A 17,259-nucleotide genomic window follows, 5' to 3' on the forward strand; every position below is an offset into this window, starting at 1 on the left:
ACCCTACCAGCAATACTACTTGATGAACTTCTGCCCACTTTTCATCCGCCTGCATTTGTAAAGGTCACCATTTTCTAATCAAGACATCACTTTTACGGTAATAACACTCTGGTATACAAGCAGATTCCTCTTCCGTGTATGCTTTCTGATACATCCATTTTATTTCTAGATCTTTTTGTTGCAACTCCGCCAATTTTCCAGAACTAAAAATATCTGCCTCATCCTCCACCTCTTGTTCTTTTTCAACCATCTGATCAAAAATCGTTTCTGATAATTGCACTTCAACTTCATCTTCACTCTTTGATTTCTCCTCTTGTCTTAACCTGTGACTTTGTGACCTTGTTACTACACAATCCGGAAGAATCCCAGGATATTTATCCTTCAACACTTCAGTTGTCAGATTTTCCACTGACTTATCAACCACAGTAGGCATCACTCCCACCTGCGATCCAGTTATATCATTACCCAAGATAAACTGTATTTCTGGACAAGATAGTTTCTCTATTTCTCTACTACCACTTCACCACTCTTCACTGGACTTTCCAACCTTACCATATATAATGGAATGCTACTCCTCTCACCCTGAATTCCACATATTACCACCTTTACTGGCAACATTCTTCTCAAACTACATAACTCCTAATCTCTTACCATTAAAGATTGACTAGCTCCCGTATCTCTTAAAATTGTGACTTCTTTACCTGCTCCTCCTGATACACATGAGTAAACTTTACCCACGCAAGTAAATTCTTTAAAGAGATCTGGCACCTTCTTATCAATCACCTCTTTAACAGGCTGTACAATCTTTTGCACTTCCTTCGTTTCCCTTAGGCTTTCCTTTACCACTTTAACAAACCCCACCGTCTTACCGTTTTACCACATCAGCCTTCCCAGTGCTTTTTTTCAACCACCAACACTGTGACTTTACATGGCCTAATTTATTACAGTGAAAACATTTGAAACTTTTCATTTCTTTTCCACCCTCCTGGATTTCTTTTTTAATCTGAGGTACACTCTCCTTATTATCTCCCATCAGATCACCTTTACCTTTACCACTTGAGTATTTCTCATGTCCCCAGTTTCTATCCCTGACAGGCTGAAACTGATGTCGGAAACCAAGCTTTGATTTATGAACTAAGTCATAATCATCTGCTATTTCTGCTGCTAATCTCGCAGTTTTAACCCTCTGCTCTTCCACATGAGTTCTCATTACATAGAACATAGAACATAGAACAGTACAGCACAGAACAGGCCCTTCGGCCCTCGATGTTGTGCCGAGCAATGATCACCCCACTTAAACCCACGTAACCCGTATACCCGTAACCCAACAATACCCCCATTAACCTTACACTACTGGCAATTTTAGCATGGCCAATCCACCTAACCCGCACATCTTTGGACTGTGGGAGGAAACCGGAGCACCCGGAGGAAACCCACGCACACACAGGGAGGACGTGCAGACTCCACACAGACAGTGACCCAGCCGGGAATCGAACCTGGGACCCTGGAGCTGTGAAGCATTGATGCTAACCACCATGCTACCGTGAGGCCCCTCATGCTACCGTGAGGCCCCTACATCAGGAATTGAATTTTTAAACTTCTACAAAAGTATAATTTTTCTGAGAGCTTCATACATTTGATCTACTTTCAAAGCCCTTATCCACCTATCAAAATTATTCTGTTTGATCCCTTCAAACTCCATGTATGTTTGACCAAATTCTTTCCTTAAATTTCTAAATCTTTGTCTGTTGGCTTCAGGCACTAGTTCATATGCACCTAAGATGGATTTTTTCACCTCCTCACATGTCCCAGATACCTCCTCCGGTAGTGATGCAAACACTTCACTAGCTCTACCTACCAGCTTTGTTTGAATCAGTAATACCCACATGTCCTGTGGCCATATCATTTGTTTAGCTACCTTCTCAAATGAAATAAAAAACTTCCATTCCTTCTCGTCAAACCTTGGCAATGCTTGGACATATTTAAATAGATTCCCACCAAGCCTTCGACTTTGACACTCTTTCTCACTATCCTCATCACTATCATCCAACTGCACATTTCCCTTTATGGTCTGCCAATTTTAACTGGCCATCATGTTTCATGGCCATTTTCTGAAGTTCAAACTCTCTCTATCTTTTTCCCTGATCTGCATCTCCCTTTCTCTTTCTTTTTGTTCTGCTAGGGCTATTCTTTCTGTAGCCATCTGGGATGGCTACTTCCAGAATGCAAAATGGATGATCGCAATGACTGTAGGGAAATATGGACAATGTTAGGAAAGCAAGCAGGCACAGAGCCTGTATGCGTATTGAGAAGGCAACTCCCAGACGAGACTGAAACTGTAGGTCAATTAACATATTGATGGCCCATCTCCAGGAACAAAGGAAAGACACTCAAGTGACCGATCTAGCTCCAGACACCCCGGCGCCAGTTCCCCAAACCAAAAGCGTAAACAATGCAAGGCCAACGGCCACCTAGGACATGCCCAGCCATCAGGGCACCCACCCCTTTATTGGTCAAGATCAATACGATTGATCAGGATATGGCCCAATTAATTGGGGCCAAGTTCAAGACCCGCCCAAAAGCATGCGAAGCCCCTTCAGGTATAAGAAGAAGCCCCCAAGAGAGAATCGCTCTCTTGGACTCGGCTCTCGAAGTGGAGAGACCAGCTGCACCAGAAGAAAGTAGGTCCATGGTCAACACTCGCCATCAGACGGACGACCTTAGCTGTTCTCCTGTCACCTCTTCGAACCCAACAGCCTCAGATCCAAACAACGGCCATTGTTCCTCTGACTGAGTGGGCACCCGAAGTTAAGTATAGGTGTTAGCGTTAGAGATAGTTTAGTTTGTGGTATTTTGTGCATGAGTAGATATTACTGTGTGTGTAAATAAATAGTATTGACTGAACTAACTAACTGGTGCATTGTTCTTTGATCAGTATTTGGGCTTGAACCTTGTGGCGGTATCGAAAGATACCTGGCAACTCTAGAATGAACACAATTAGGATTAAGGTGACCATATTGACTGCCATATTTGTAACCAGATAAATATAGCAACATTTCTTTTCTCCTTTCTACTCTCTCTCTTTCTTTTTCCTCTCTCTCTTTTTCATATTCAAGCTGCTTTAATTCTTTCTCATATTCCATTTGTCCGTAAGGTACTGCGTGCGACCGTCTCCACCCCCAAAAGCTTCAGAGCCTCTGAAAGAGCCATTGTCCACAACACACTCCCCACTTAAACTAAAATACCACACCTGAAAAGCAACCACAATATGCTCACGCCTCACTGTCTTTAAGTTCACTAAGCCAATCCAATAGATAGACTTTTATCCCCCTCGAGCCCCCAATTGTTATGGGCCAGGGTTTAGAGAATCCCAAAGTGTATCATGGAGTTCATCTGACCCACAACTTTTAATAGATTGTGGAATGGGGAGCACACGGCTCACTCTACAGGCATGGTACAGCAGAAATGGACAAGTATTTTTTTAAACAAAACAATGTTTATTCTATGAACTCAAGTTAACCTTTATTTAAACAAACAGTGAATATCTTAGCAACCATTAATTCAAATACACCCCCCAAAGAATACAACACTAAGTAATCTGTATGCTGTCCTTTTACACCCAAAAAGACGTAACAAATCTTTAAACAGCAGCACACCAGAGTTTACTTTCAATACTGAAAACATTTATAATTCTGAATTCACCAAATGATTAAGATAGTCTTTGGATGGCAGACTTCAGATGCAGCTCACTGAAAAACACAGACACACCCAAGCTTTTTCTCAAACTGAAACTAAAAAGCAGAAGTAGAGCTCAGCTCCACCCACACTCTGACATCACTCCAGTAACATGAGCAGCTCTATTTCTTAAAGGTACATTTCTTAAACACCTATTTCTTAAAGGTACTCTCACATGACAACAGGTTTACAGGTGTGCGAACTTAGATGGACAGGTTTACAGGTTTGTGAACATGCAAGGACAGGTTTACAGTTGTGTGAACACACAAGGACAGATTTATAGTTGTGTGAGCATACATGGACAGATTTACAGTTGTGTGAGCATACATGGACAGGTTTGCAGGTGTGTCAACACATAAGGACAGGTTTACAGGTCTCCAAAAACACAAGAACAGGTTGACAGGTGTGTCACACAAGGACAGGTTTACAGGTGTATGAACCCCATGTCAGGTTTACAGGTGTGTGAACCCACAAGGCCATGTTTACGGGTGTATGACCACACATGGGGATGTTTACAGGCATGTGAACTGACATGGACATGTTTACAGATATGTGAAACCACAAGGACATGTTTACAGGTGTGTGAACACACAAGGACATGTTTACAGGTGTGTGAACACACGGACATGTTTACAGGTGTGTGAACACACAAGGACATGTTTACAGGTCACAAGGACATGTTTGCACTGTGTGAAACCACAAGGACAGGTGTACAGGTCACACAAGGACAGGAGGCCCAGTATGCCCCTGGCGGCTCAATACATCCACTTCAATGTGGACTGAGCTCACAGGGATGCCCGGGCAATGGGGATCGCCGCCGGCGCCAACATGCCCCGGGTCCAGGGGGTGATCAATGGTATGCATGTCCCCCTACGGACACCTGCAGATGACAGGCCCTCTACACAAACCGAAAGGGGTTCCACTCGATGAATGTGTAGTTGATATGTGACCATCAAATGCGCGTCTGTGCCGGTACGTGGGCAGTGTGCACAATGCCTTCATCCTGGCACACAGGACGATTTCCTGACATGTTCAAGACGCCCCCCCCCCCCCCCCCCCCAGCTGGGGAACTGGCTCCTGGGCAAAAGGGGTTATCCACCACAGTCGTGGCTGATGACGCCTATATGGACGCCACAGGCCGATGCTGAAACTCGCTACAAGACAGCCATGAGCGACCAGGGGTGTGATCGACCCACGCACTCATACCATTCCATCACTCTCAACTCACCCACCCAGTTCATCAGACAATCACAGGGATCTCACTCACTGTCAGCTCAAGAGATAGTGCCCCTCACTCTCACACACACCCTCACAGCTCCATCTGTCCTCTGCAGATTGCATTCTCATTCTGTCCATCACTCCATTCATTACCCACACATGCCAGGCATCCTTATCATCTGCCCTGGAATGTGTCTCCATTCACACTATCCCCTGTCTTTATGCAGGATAAGCTTGCAATCAACAAAATGGAGAGGATCCAGCCAGTGACTGGAGTGCCCAATCTCACGGTTCTCACTCCCTTTGAAAAGTGCACGATTGAGCTGGCCAGAGAGGATATGGACCTCTCACCCCAACCTCGCACCCAAAACCCTCCCACCCAAACCTCTCACCCCAACCTCGCACCCAAACCCCTCCCACCCAAACCTCTCACCCAAACACCGCACCCAAACCTCGCACCCAAACCCTTCCCACCCAAACCTCTCACCCAAACCCTCCCACCCAAACCTCTCACCCCAACCTCGCACCCAAACCCCTCCCACCCAAACCTCTCACCCAAACACCGCACCCAAACCTCTCACCCAAACCTCGCACCCAAACCCCTCCCACCCAAACCTCTCACCCAAACCCCTCCCACCCAAACCCCTCACCCAAACCTCTCACCCAAACCCCTCCCACCCAAACCTCTCACCCCAACCTCGCACCCAAACCCCTCCCACCCAAACCTCTCACCCAAACCTCGCACCCAAACCCCTCCCACCCAAACCTCTCACCCAAACCTCGCACCCAAACCCCTCCCACCCAAACCTCTCACCCAACCTCGCACCCAAACCCCTCTCACCCCAACCTCGCTCCCAAACCCCTCCCACCCAAACCTCTCACCCAAACACCGCACCCAAACCTCTCACCCAAACCTCGCACCCAAACCCCTCCCACCCAAACCTCGCACCCAAACCTCTCACCCAAGCACCACACCCAAACCTCTCATCCAAACCTCCCACCCAAACCTCTCACCCAAACCTCACACCCCAACCTCCCACCCAAACCTCTCACCCAAACACCGCACCCAAACCTCTCACCCAAAACCCTCCCACCCAAACCTCACACCCAAACCCCTCCCACCCAAACCTCTCACCCAAACTTCGCACCCAAACCCCTCCCACCCAAACCCCTCACCCAAACCTCGCACCCCAACCTCGCACCCAAAACCCTCCCACCCAAACCTCTCACCCAAACCCCTCCCACCCAAACCCCTCACCCAAACCTCGCACCCCAACCTCGCACCCAAAACCCTCCCACCCAAACCCCTCCCACCCAAACCCCTCACCCAAACCTCGCACCCCAACCTCGCACCCAAAACCCTCCCACCCAAACCTCTCACCCAAACACCGCACCCAAACCTCTCACCCAAACCTCTCACCCAAACCTCTCACCCAAACCTCTCACCCAAACCTCTCACCCAAACCTCTCACCCAAACCCCTCCCACCAAACCTCTCACCCAAACCTCTCACCCAAACCTCTCACCCAAACCTCTCACCCAAACCCCTCCCACCCAAACCTCTCACCCAAACCTCTCACCCAAACCTCTCACCCAAACACCGCACCCAAACCTCTCACCCAAACCCCCCCCACCCAAACCTCTCACCCAAACCTCTCACCCAAACCCCTCCCACCCAAACCTCTCACCCAAACCTCTCACCCAAACACCGCACCCAAACCTCTCACCCAAACACCGCACCCAAACCTCGCACCCAAACCTCAAACCCAAACCTCTCACCCAAACACCGCACCCAAACCTCTCACCCAAACCTCGCACCCAAACCCCTCCCACCCAAACCTCTCACTCAAACCTCTCACCCAAACCTCGCACCCAAACCCCTCCCACCCAAACCTCTCACCCAAACATCGCACCCAAACCTCTCACCCCTACCTCCCACCCAAACCTCTCCCACCCAAACCCCTCCCACCCAAACCTCTCACCCAAACCTCTCCCACCCAAACCCCTCCCACCCAAACCTCTCCCACCCAAACCCCTCCCACCCAAACCTCTCACCCAAACCTCTCCCACCCAAACCCCTCCCACCCAAACCTCGCACCCAAACCCCTCGCACCCAAACCTCTCACCCAACCTCTCACCCAAACCCCTCGCACCCAAACCTCTCACCCAAACATCGCACCCAAACCTCTCACCCCTACCTCCCACCCAAACCTCTTGCCCAAACCCTCCCACCCAAACCTCGCACCCAAACCTCTCACTAGTGCAGAGACTCACACTTTGTTGGGTCCTAGTTCTAGTGGAGCCTCTGGGTCACAGGCTGGTGAATACAGCACACAATCTACTCCACAGCAAGATGAAGCAGAGATATCCGAGATCAGACGTCTGGAGGCCACGAGTCTGCTGAGTCTGAGTCAGGTGTGGAGCTTCCAGTCTCAGTTCTAACTCAGTTGGTGGAGTTGCAATGACAAATTTGGGGATATCAGGAAGGGGTGTTAGCTGAATTCCTCAGATTGCAACGGGCAATGAAGGAATCCGTCGGTCTTCAATCCAAGGTTGTAGTGCCAATGCACTTAGATCAACCCTTGGTCCTGGACATTGGTCCTGCATTGCTCAAAGCATGCATAGAATGTATTGAGCTCATCAGGGAGGGTTGCGGGTGCATTGGAGTCAGCGATTTTACATGCCTTCATCTTGTAGCCCGTTATGTCTTTCAGACTTTGCCATTGTCGGCCGGGGTCCGTGTGGCTAGCCTGGACTCAAGCTTGCTCTGGTACTCTCTTTTGGCATCTTTGACAGATCTCCTTAGATCATATCTGGTTTTCCTGTATAGGTCAGGGTCGCCTGACTGGAACGCCTCAGACCTAGACTTCAGCAAGCAGTGGATATCCCTGTTCATCCAGGGTTTCCGGTTGGGAAACACGAGGATTTGCTTCTTGGCACATAGTCTTCTACACACTTACTAATGAAGTCAGTTACTGTAGTGGCTTACTTGTTCAAGTGAGCAAACACCTGGGTTCTTTTAACAAGGTCATTTAGCCCCCTCACAGCAGTAGATCTCTGAACCCCCCCTCCCCCCTATTAAGATTCGCCATATCCACCTTCTGAGGAGGCACAATGTGATCCAGGCAGCCACAGTTCCAGGCCCACCCAAAATGGCCACCGTCACAACCCTCACCCCAATCCATCAACAAAGAAACATGCATCACCACCATTCAACCCCCCCCCCCCCCCCCCCCGGCCTCCCGGCTTCCTATCCACCACCCACCACCCCTTGCTCCCTCCTCCCTTCGATCAGTCAGCCAACCCACCAAATTCCAAAGAAAACCCTCCTCCCTCTGCCTCTAAAGAGACAATCCGGTCGCTGCGTTCCGAGACCAAACTCTCCACCTCCCGAATCGCCGCGCCCTGCAACTCCAAATCACTGCTCCACCCTTACTATTGGCACGCGAAGGGGAGCTTCTGGAATTCTCCCACGATGAATGCCATTAGCTTCCCCGTGGGTAATTGGGAGGTTGTCGATGACATGGCGAGGTCCGGCATGTTCTCTTTCACACTGCCACAAGGGTCCTCTGAATCCGGAGCGGGGGCGTTATTCGATTTTGCCTCATGTTATATCCCACAGACATCTCCCGCCAGAGGAGTAACCAGCCACCTTGTGCAGACCGCTCACCTCATGGCCGCCACAGGAAGTTGGACAAATATTTTACTGATGTTCTCGCTGTGTTGCCATTGACAGCTGGAGGGCACAATCACTACCTGGTTTTACAAAGCTGTAATGTGGCCAGATTTCACACTCCTACCCACCGTTTGGCCCACCACAAACAGGCACAGGAAATCACAGCCAACGTTCAGGAAAGGTGTGAAGAAAAGAAGGCGGTCTGGCGGTATTGATTAAAGAGAATATTGCTGTGCTGGAGAAAATATATGTCGCAGTAGCATCAAGGATATAATCTATTTGGCTAGAGCAAAGGAACAAAAGAAATGGTGCAGGGTGAAATCTATCGGCCAACAGCAAGTGAGAAAGGTGCCAAGGAATAGATTTGCAAGGAAAATACAGATGAGTGAAAGTATTACAGTGTATTATAATGGGGAACTTTAATTATCTGAATATTGATTGGGTTGTTCAGTGTAAAGGGCAGACAGGGGCAAGGGTTCCTACAGTGTGGTCAGAAATTTCCTACATCAGTATGTGTGCAGTCCAATGAGACACTGGGACCTGGTTCTGGGGAATAAGGTGTCAGTTGGGGAACATTTTGGGGACAGTAATAGTTGGATTGTAAGCTTTAGGATGGCTATGGAAAAGGACAATGAATAATTCAGAGTAAAAATAATGAACAGAGGAAAGAGTGGATCTGTGCCAGATCGTTTGGATTGGATTAATTCCGTTGGCAGGAAAATCAGTGACTCAATAATGGGCCACTTTATAGAAGACATACGTCAGACCTAGTCGAGATATATTCCCACAAAGAGGAAAGGTAGGGCAAACAAACCCTGGAAGAAAGAACGAGATAGAGATTAGGATGTGGAAGAAAAGTGTGTATACAGGTGGATAATAGATGTGCAGGTCCAAAGAAGCGCAGGTGAGTTGGATTGGCCATGCTAAAACATTGCCCCTTGGTGTCCAAGGAGATGTGCAGGTTAGGTGGGGTTACGGGGCTGGGGTAGGGGAGTGGGCCTAGGTAGCGTGATCTTTCAGAGGGTCAGTGCAGACTCGAGGGGCTAAGTGGCCTCCTTCTCCACTGGAGGGATTCTAATATAGGTTGACTTGAGAAGGTTCAGAAGGGCAAGTGAAAAAGCAATGACAGAGGGCTGGATTCTCCGATTCTGAGGCTATGTCCGGAGCATGTGTCTCGTCTTACGATGGAAAGGGAGGCACTGCCCCCGCACCAATGTTCCACCTGGGGGGGGGGGGGGGGGGGGGGGGAGCTAGCAGCCGCGCCACGTAAAACCTCCGACATTCCCTGCAGATATGGCCGGAGAATTGCTGGGTCCGCATGTGGACGGTGACGACCTCCAGCGGTCGTGCCATACAACATGGCGCCGGCCACGGGAGGACCCGGCCTGCCAGATAGTGCCCCCCTGTAACCTCCCTCCTCGCCACCCCCGGAATACTCCTCATCAGTCCCTCCAGCCCCCGCTGAAGCCCCCCAGCCAGTGGAACGGTCCCCCCCATCCCCGACTTTGGAGGCACTGGACACAGTCCGCAGCCACCACGTGAGGTTGGCTAAACCTCAGACCACAAGTGATCTGTGCCATTGGGAAGTCAGCCCATCGGAGGCGGAGCATCGGGGGAGGGCCTTCAAGTTACATCCTGAGGCCGTTTCAACAGCGTGTAGCACAATCACCAATGACGCTGTTTTAGAGGGTGCGGAGCATCTGAAAACAGGCACCGCCCCCGATTCTGGCGCCAAAAGGGATTCTCCGCCCAATGGCTGAATGCGATTTCGGCATTGGCAATCGGGAGTCCCGCCCAGAGTAACAAAGAGAGAGCTTGAAAATAAACTGCCAGCAAGCATAAAAGGGGATTCCCAGAGACATCTAAAGGCATATGATTGCTGGTAAAAGTAGTGGGGCTGATTAGGGGTCAAAAAGGGGATTTATACGTGGAGGCAAAGAGCATAGCTGAGGTATTAAATTAATACTTTGCATCTGTCTTTACCAAGAAAGAAGATGCTTCCTAGCTCATGGTGAAAGGGGAGGCTATTCAGACATGTTAAGGATTTAAAACTGATAAGGAAGAGGCATTGGATGTGCTGTCTGTACTTGGAGTTGCCAAAACACCAGAATCAGATATGTATCCAAGGATATTGAGGGAAATGAATAAAAAAAATCAATGTGGAAATTGTGGAGGTGCTGACCTCTACAGGGACAAAGTGTTTATTCAGTCACACTCTGTACCTCCACAAGATTTCCTTTTTTGTCTGTAATAAGCTTCTAGCCATCTTTTTACACATGTAAAAGATTGTTGGGTACTTTTATTTGAGCCATTAATCTCTTGCACACTTTATTGCCCTTCTTATGTCCTTTTTTCATGTCTGTCTCCACTCTCTGATTCTATCTTGGTTTCTACTCTATTCTGTAACTGACATCTGTTGCAAATACCCTTTTTCAGTTTTATTTGAACCTCCGTTTCCTTTGTCATCCAGGGAGTTCTCGTTACATCTGTCCTGTCTTTCCTGCTTATAGGAATATGATTGGTTTGAGGTGTGTCCATCTTGTAGGTCTGCCATTGCTCAGACACTACTTTCTTGGCCAGTCTGTGTTTCCAGTCCACCTGTGTTAGATCACTTTGCAAATCACTGAAATTGGCTGCTTTCTGGTTGAGTATTTCCACCTTTAAAATGTCTTTGCCTCTTTCTGTGACTACTTTAAACTGAATTATATTATGATCACTCTTACCCAGATCTTTTCTCACTAAAACACACTCCACTTCCCTACTTTGTTCCCAGAACTAGATCCGGCACAATTTCCTTCCTCGTTAGGTGAAAAAATGTAGATTTCAGGAAGCCCTCCCGTGCACATTTTAGGATTTCACCCTCCTTCCTCTTCACTGTTTCTTCCCAAGCAATATATTTGAGGAATTGAAAACTCCTAACTAATATTATGTTATTTTTACAGTTCTCTGTACTTTGCTTCTTTATTTCTTCCTTACTATTTGTGAATCAATAGTAAATTCCCATCAATGTAACAGCTCCTTAACTCAAACTGAATCGATTCAGTCCTTAAACTTTCCAATAGATCATTCCTCTATGTCACTGTATTGTAGTCAATACTGCCAGTCCTCCCAGAGTATTTTCCTGCCCTATCCTTCCTGAATAATAGTGTAGATAGGAATGTTTAATTTTTGTTTCTTCCTATGTTATAGTCACATTATCATAAAGCATGTGGAAACTTGCCCCTCGTCCTTATCAACCTTATTTATTATACTCCTAACATTCCAATCCTCTGCTAATCAACTTTGCTTTTTTCCTTCAGCTTATTCCTGTTCTTTCTACATTTTTTGTTTTCTTGATGTGTATCTGTCCTAACCTTTTGTGCAACTTGGGTCTTCTCATGCTGCTGTGTCCTCATATTCTTTCCCCATGTCAAGTTAGTTTGAACCTCCCCAAAAAACACAAGTCAAGAACCCCCCCACAAAGACAGTGCTCTCAGCCTTGTTCAGGTGTGTGGTTTATACTGAACCCTCTTGCCTCAAAACTAACCCCACAAAATATGGAGCCCTCTTAGTCCACCTTGTTGTCCCTCCTCCTGAACTCTCTGCAGTTTGTAGGTTTGCCACCTTCTGAAATGTCTGACCTACAAAAACTTTAGCTTCCTGTCAGCACAGCCCCAGATGTAGCTGGAGCATATGGTGCCACAGCATGCACATGTGGTTTTCCAGAACGTATGAGGTGCCCGAGAGTTTCCATGTGGCACGGAATCATGTGGGCAACTGATCCTGACAGTCGGGCCGGCTGGCATGTTAGATAACAGTATTTGTACATCAGTAATATAGCCTTAAAGCTAATATAGCCTGAAAGCTAATATAGCCTTAGAGCTAACACTAAAGCGCAAACTTTAACCGCTTGAAAAAAATCTAGAAAATCACACACCATCAAATAAACAATTGCACTAAGCACTAAAAACACTACCTCCTGCTGCAAACCATCAACACTTATTTGGAACTGACCTGCACCACACTGGAATATACCCGCTCCGCGCTGGAATATACGCGCTCTGCGCTGGAATATACCCGCTCTGCGCTGGAATATACCCGTTCCGCACTGAAATATACCTGCTCCACGCTGAATTACACCCGCTTCACGCAGGAATGTCCCCGCTCCACGCTGGAGGATACCCACTCCGCGCTGGAATGTACCCGCTCCGTGCGGGAATACATCCGCTCCTTGCTGGAATACGCCATTTCCTCACTGGAATATACCAACTCCGCACTGGAATATGCCCACTCCGCACGGGACTACACCCGCTCCACGCTGGAATATGCCCGCTCTGTGCTGGAATATACCCGCTCTGCGCTGGAATATACCCTCTCCGCGCTGGAATGTACCCTCTCTGCGCTGGAATGTACCCACTCTGCACTGGAATATACCCTCTCCACGCTGGAATGTACCCGCTCCCCGCAGGAATACCCCCGCTCTGCGCTGGAATGTACCCGCTCCACAATGGAATGTACCCGCTCTGCACTGGAATGTACCCGCTTCTCGCTGGAATACACACGCTCCGCACTGGAATGTACCCGCTCCGCGCTAGAATGTACCCGCTCCGCGCTGGAATACACATGCTCTGGGCTGGAATATACCCGCTCCGCGCTGGAATACACCCGCTCCGCACTGGAGCACACCCGCTCTGCGCTGGAATATACGCACTCTGCGCTGGAATACACCCGCTCTGTGCTGGTATATACCCGCTCTGCGCTGGAATATACCCGCTCTGCGCTGGAATATACCCGCTCTGCACTGGAATGTACCTGCTCCACGCTGGAATATACCCACCCCACGCTGGAATATACCCACCCCACGCTGGAATATACCCGCTCCGCACTGGAATGTACTCGCTCCGCACTGGAATATACCCAGCCCGCGCTGGAATATACCCGCTCCGCACTGGAATGTACTCGCTCCACACTGGAATATACCTAGCCCGCGCTGGAATATACCCGCTCCGCACTGGAATGTACTCGCTCCACACTGGAATATACCCGCTCCGCACTGGAATATACCCGCTCCACGCTGGAATATACCCGCTCCGCACTGGAATATACCCGCTCCGCACTGGAATATACCTGCTCCGCACTGGAATATACCCGCTCCGCGCTGGAATATATATAAATGGAAAATGAGTGAAGATGGAACCCCAGACGGAAAGTCAGTATTTTGAAAGGAAATCGCAATTTATTGTTAAAAAACTGAAACTCTTCCCATTTCTGGCTGAAAGTCGTATCTGGTTCTTGTGCTGTGTCCCATCTGGTTTTATTCATTAATGTTCCAGCACAAATAGCCGTTTTGCAGCAACACATATCTGAGGGAGATTCTGATTTAAAGATGCACATTTTAAAATAAAGCTTAATAATAAAGCCTCAAGTTGTCCCAAAGGTGTTTCTGATCCAACAAAATACTTTGGAAGTGTCGCCACTGCAGCAATGTGGGGAAATGCAGCAGGTAGTGAATGCACAGCAAGATCCCAAACACAGCCAGGAGATACGTAATTAGATGACCTGTTTTTCTGGTGTTGAAGGATAAATATTCATAGAATCATAGAATCCCTACAGTGCCGAAAGAGGCCATTTGGCCCATCGAAGCTGCACCGACCCTCCTAAAGAGCTCTCTACCGAGACCCAATCCAGACCCAATACCCCACCTAACCTTTGGACACTAAGGGCAATTTATCATGGCCAATCCACCTAACCTGCACATCTTGGACAGTGGGAGGAAACCGGAGCACCCGGAGGAATCCCACTCAGACTCGGGGAAAACGTGCACACTCCACATGGACAACCACCCATAGGTCGGAATCGAACCCTGGTCCCTGGCGCTGTGAGACAGCAGGTCTAACCACTGTGCCATCGTGCTGCCCAACATTGCCCAATATACTGTAAGATTCTTTCTATGCTTCATCCAAATTGTGCTGTGGGATATTTTAAATCCACCTGAGAGAGCAGACAAGACATCAGAATGACATCTAAGTAGACAGATGGCACCTCTGATACTCTGGGAATGTAACACCACAGGGTCAGCCTGGGTTAGGTGCTCAAATGTCTGTGGGGGGACTTGAACCCATCTGACAGAGTTACTACTGAGTGAGTCATGGCGGACACTGTATGTAGACAAAGAGTTACCTGTCTAAGTTAATTAATCACCATGCCTCTGTGAGATCAGCCTCCGAAATACCTCCTTGTGGGGGTACAAAAACATTTCCATTTCCCTCGTTATCGTTCGTGGAGTCGCTGAGCTTTCTGACTGGTGTCCGATATGTAACAATTGTTCATTACCTTCTAAAGTTATCAGAAGCTTTGCCTTGGGCGATCGTGGTACAACAGATCAACGATTTAAACAAAAATGTTCCACCTAAAGCATTTCCTGGCTACAAACAAGAAACTGAAAATATTTGTGGACAAAAATTAAACAGAAAGTAATGTCAGAGATAAGATAACAACATCCCACATGTTTACTGTCTGCAGCCACTGAACACTGAGTTATCCCACAGACCTTATCCCCCCTTCACAAACACACACACAGACATGTCCACGCCCCCCTCTTCCTCCCCCCCCCCCCCCCCAGCCCTCACCTCTACATTGTCAGTATCATCATTCAGGGTTGCTGTGGGGTCTGTTAATGTTCACAGGAGCAGAAATTAGTTGCTTGGGGTGTGTGTCAACGGAGTCGCTGGAGTTGAGGAAACCAAGAAACAACAGCAAAATGACATTCACCACACACTCCATGACTTCATCGTCAGCCTTCATTTCAGGGGCAAATTCCCTCACTTTGTAAACTAGTCAAACAAGTTTGTTTAAGGTTCGGAAATATCAAGTGTCAGCAAGTTCCAGAAAGCTCAGCAATAATCCCCAGGGAATTCCTTCATTAACTCCCAGAGATTTATTCCAATCTCCATCCCTCAAATACAAGGGATTTGTGCTGGAGCTGGTCTAACAGGATGGGGTGGGTGAACTGTCCTCGTGCTCAGTCCTGGGGAGGTCGGGGGTATACTTACACCTCTCTCAATGTGAGGTTGTTCTGACAGAAATGAGGATTGCTTTTCAGCTAGGGAACTGAATCTAGCTCATTTCTGGTCTGCTAAGAGCTGCTGTCTTGCCTGCTTTATTGTATTTTATAGTGAATACCTGGGAGCATGTCAACGCTTGCACCTTCTAAGCTCTCGCTCAAACCTCGCTCTCCATGAGCCGATGGAGAGGGAGGACGTGGAATATGAGGGGATTCCAGGGGCACCAGACAGTAATATATGTCAGTGAGGGCAGCAGGAAGCTGAGAGGGACACACACACACACACAATCACCCACAGCCCCTCACAGGAACCCAATACAATCACTCACATTTTGCACAAACACAATAAATATAGAGATATGCATAACAGATGTAGGGATAGGTAATTTTATGTATCAATCTGTAAGTTTGTGTATATACAGCTTACTTACTATGTGCATTATTTTATTGTATTGCTTCATAAATTAAACACATTGAGATATTTCAGCTATTGCAACTTTTTAACCATTTCAACTTCCCCGTTGTAACTGCTATTTATGGACTGTGCAGTTTAAATCTAGATGCAATTGAACATTTGGCAGTTTAATAAACTTTGAGCCAGTTACTACAGTTTCAGACCTGTACCGGGGCCACATGTTGCAGCTGCTAACTTGTTTTACAAGAGGAAAGCTCCGCTCGCCTGAAATTCTATTCAAGAGCTGACAAGGACACTTACCCGCAGACGCCCCTGTTGCCCCCGAGGAGTGGGCAATGAACTGCTGCTGCACACGAGCAATATCAAGCTGACCGTTCTCACCAACATCCTGACTGAGTGACTCTCTCAAACTAATCGCCTTTTATACACCAGCTCCGCTTTGTTCCTCGGATCCTGTTCTCGATTCACAGCTAGAAATATCACGTGGGCGTGTGTACGTCTCCATTAACCCCTCTTGGGTCAGTTTTCTATATTAACTCCTGTTCGATGAGTTTTCTATATTAACCCCTATTATGTGTGTTTTCCATATTAACCCCTGTTGGGTCAGTTTTCTATATTAACTCCTGTTCGATGAGTTTTCTATATTAACCCCAATTGTGTGTGTTTTCCATACTAACTCCATTGGGTGAGTTTCCTATATTAACCCCCATTGTGTGTTTTCCATACTAACACCCATTGGGTGAGTTTTCTATATTAACTCTCATGATGTCTGTTTTCCATATTTACCCCCATTGAGTGAGTTTTCTATATTAACCCCCATTGTATGTGTTTTTCATATTAGCCCTGTTGGGTCAGTTTTCTATATTAACACCTGTTTGGTGAGTATTTTATATTAACCCCCATTGTGTGTGTTTTCCACATTAACCCCTGTTGAGTCACCGTTCTATATTAACACCTGTTGGACATGTTTCCTATATTAAACTCTAAGTTGAGTTTTCAATATTTGCCCCTGTTGGGTCAATTTTCCATATTACTCTCTGTTCGGTCAGTTTCTATATTAGCCCCTGTTGTGTGTGCTTTCCATATTAACTCCTGTTGGATCAGTTTTCTGTTTAACCCCTATTGGGTCAGTTTTATATATTAACCCCTATTGGGTCAGTTTCTATATTAACAC

At 47.5% G+C, this 17,259-nt stretch overlaps 1 protein-coding gene across 1 annotated transcript in view; it reads right to left on the reverse strand.

Moving 5' to 3' along the window:
* The window catches only part of mmp11a (matrix metallopeptidase 11a), a 121,620-nt gene extending 105,061 nt beyond the window's left edge, over positions 1-16,559 (reverse strand). Inside the window, exon 1 of the mRNA XM_038794163.1 lies at positions 16,386-16,559. Coding sequence (XP_038650091.1) covers positions 16,386-16,472 — 87 coding nt within the window. The 5' untranslated portion in view covers positions 16,473-16,559. The remainder of the gene's footprint in view (positions 1-16,385) is intronic.
* Positions 16,560-17,259: the final 700 nt, after the last annotated feature.

This window comes from Scyliorhinus canicula, chromosome 1 (assembly GCF_902713615.1).
Source record: "Scyliorhinus canicula chromosome 1, sScyCan1.1, whole genome shotgun sequence".
In the NCBI taxonomy this organism is placed as follows: domain Eukaryota; kingdom Metazoa; phylum Chordata; class Chondrichthyes; order Carcharhiniformes; family Scyliorhinidae; genus Scyliorhinus; species Scyliorhinus canicula.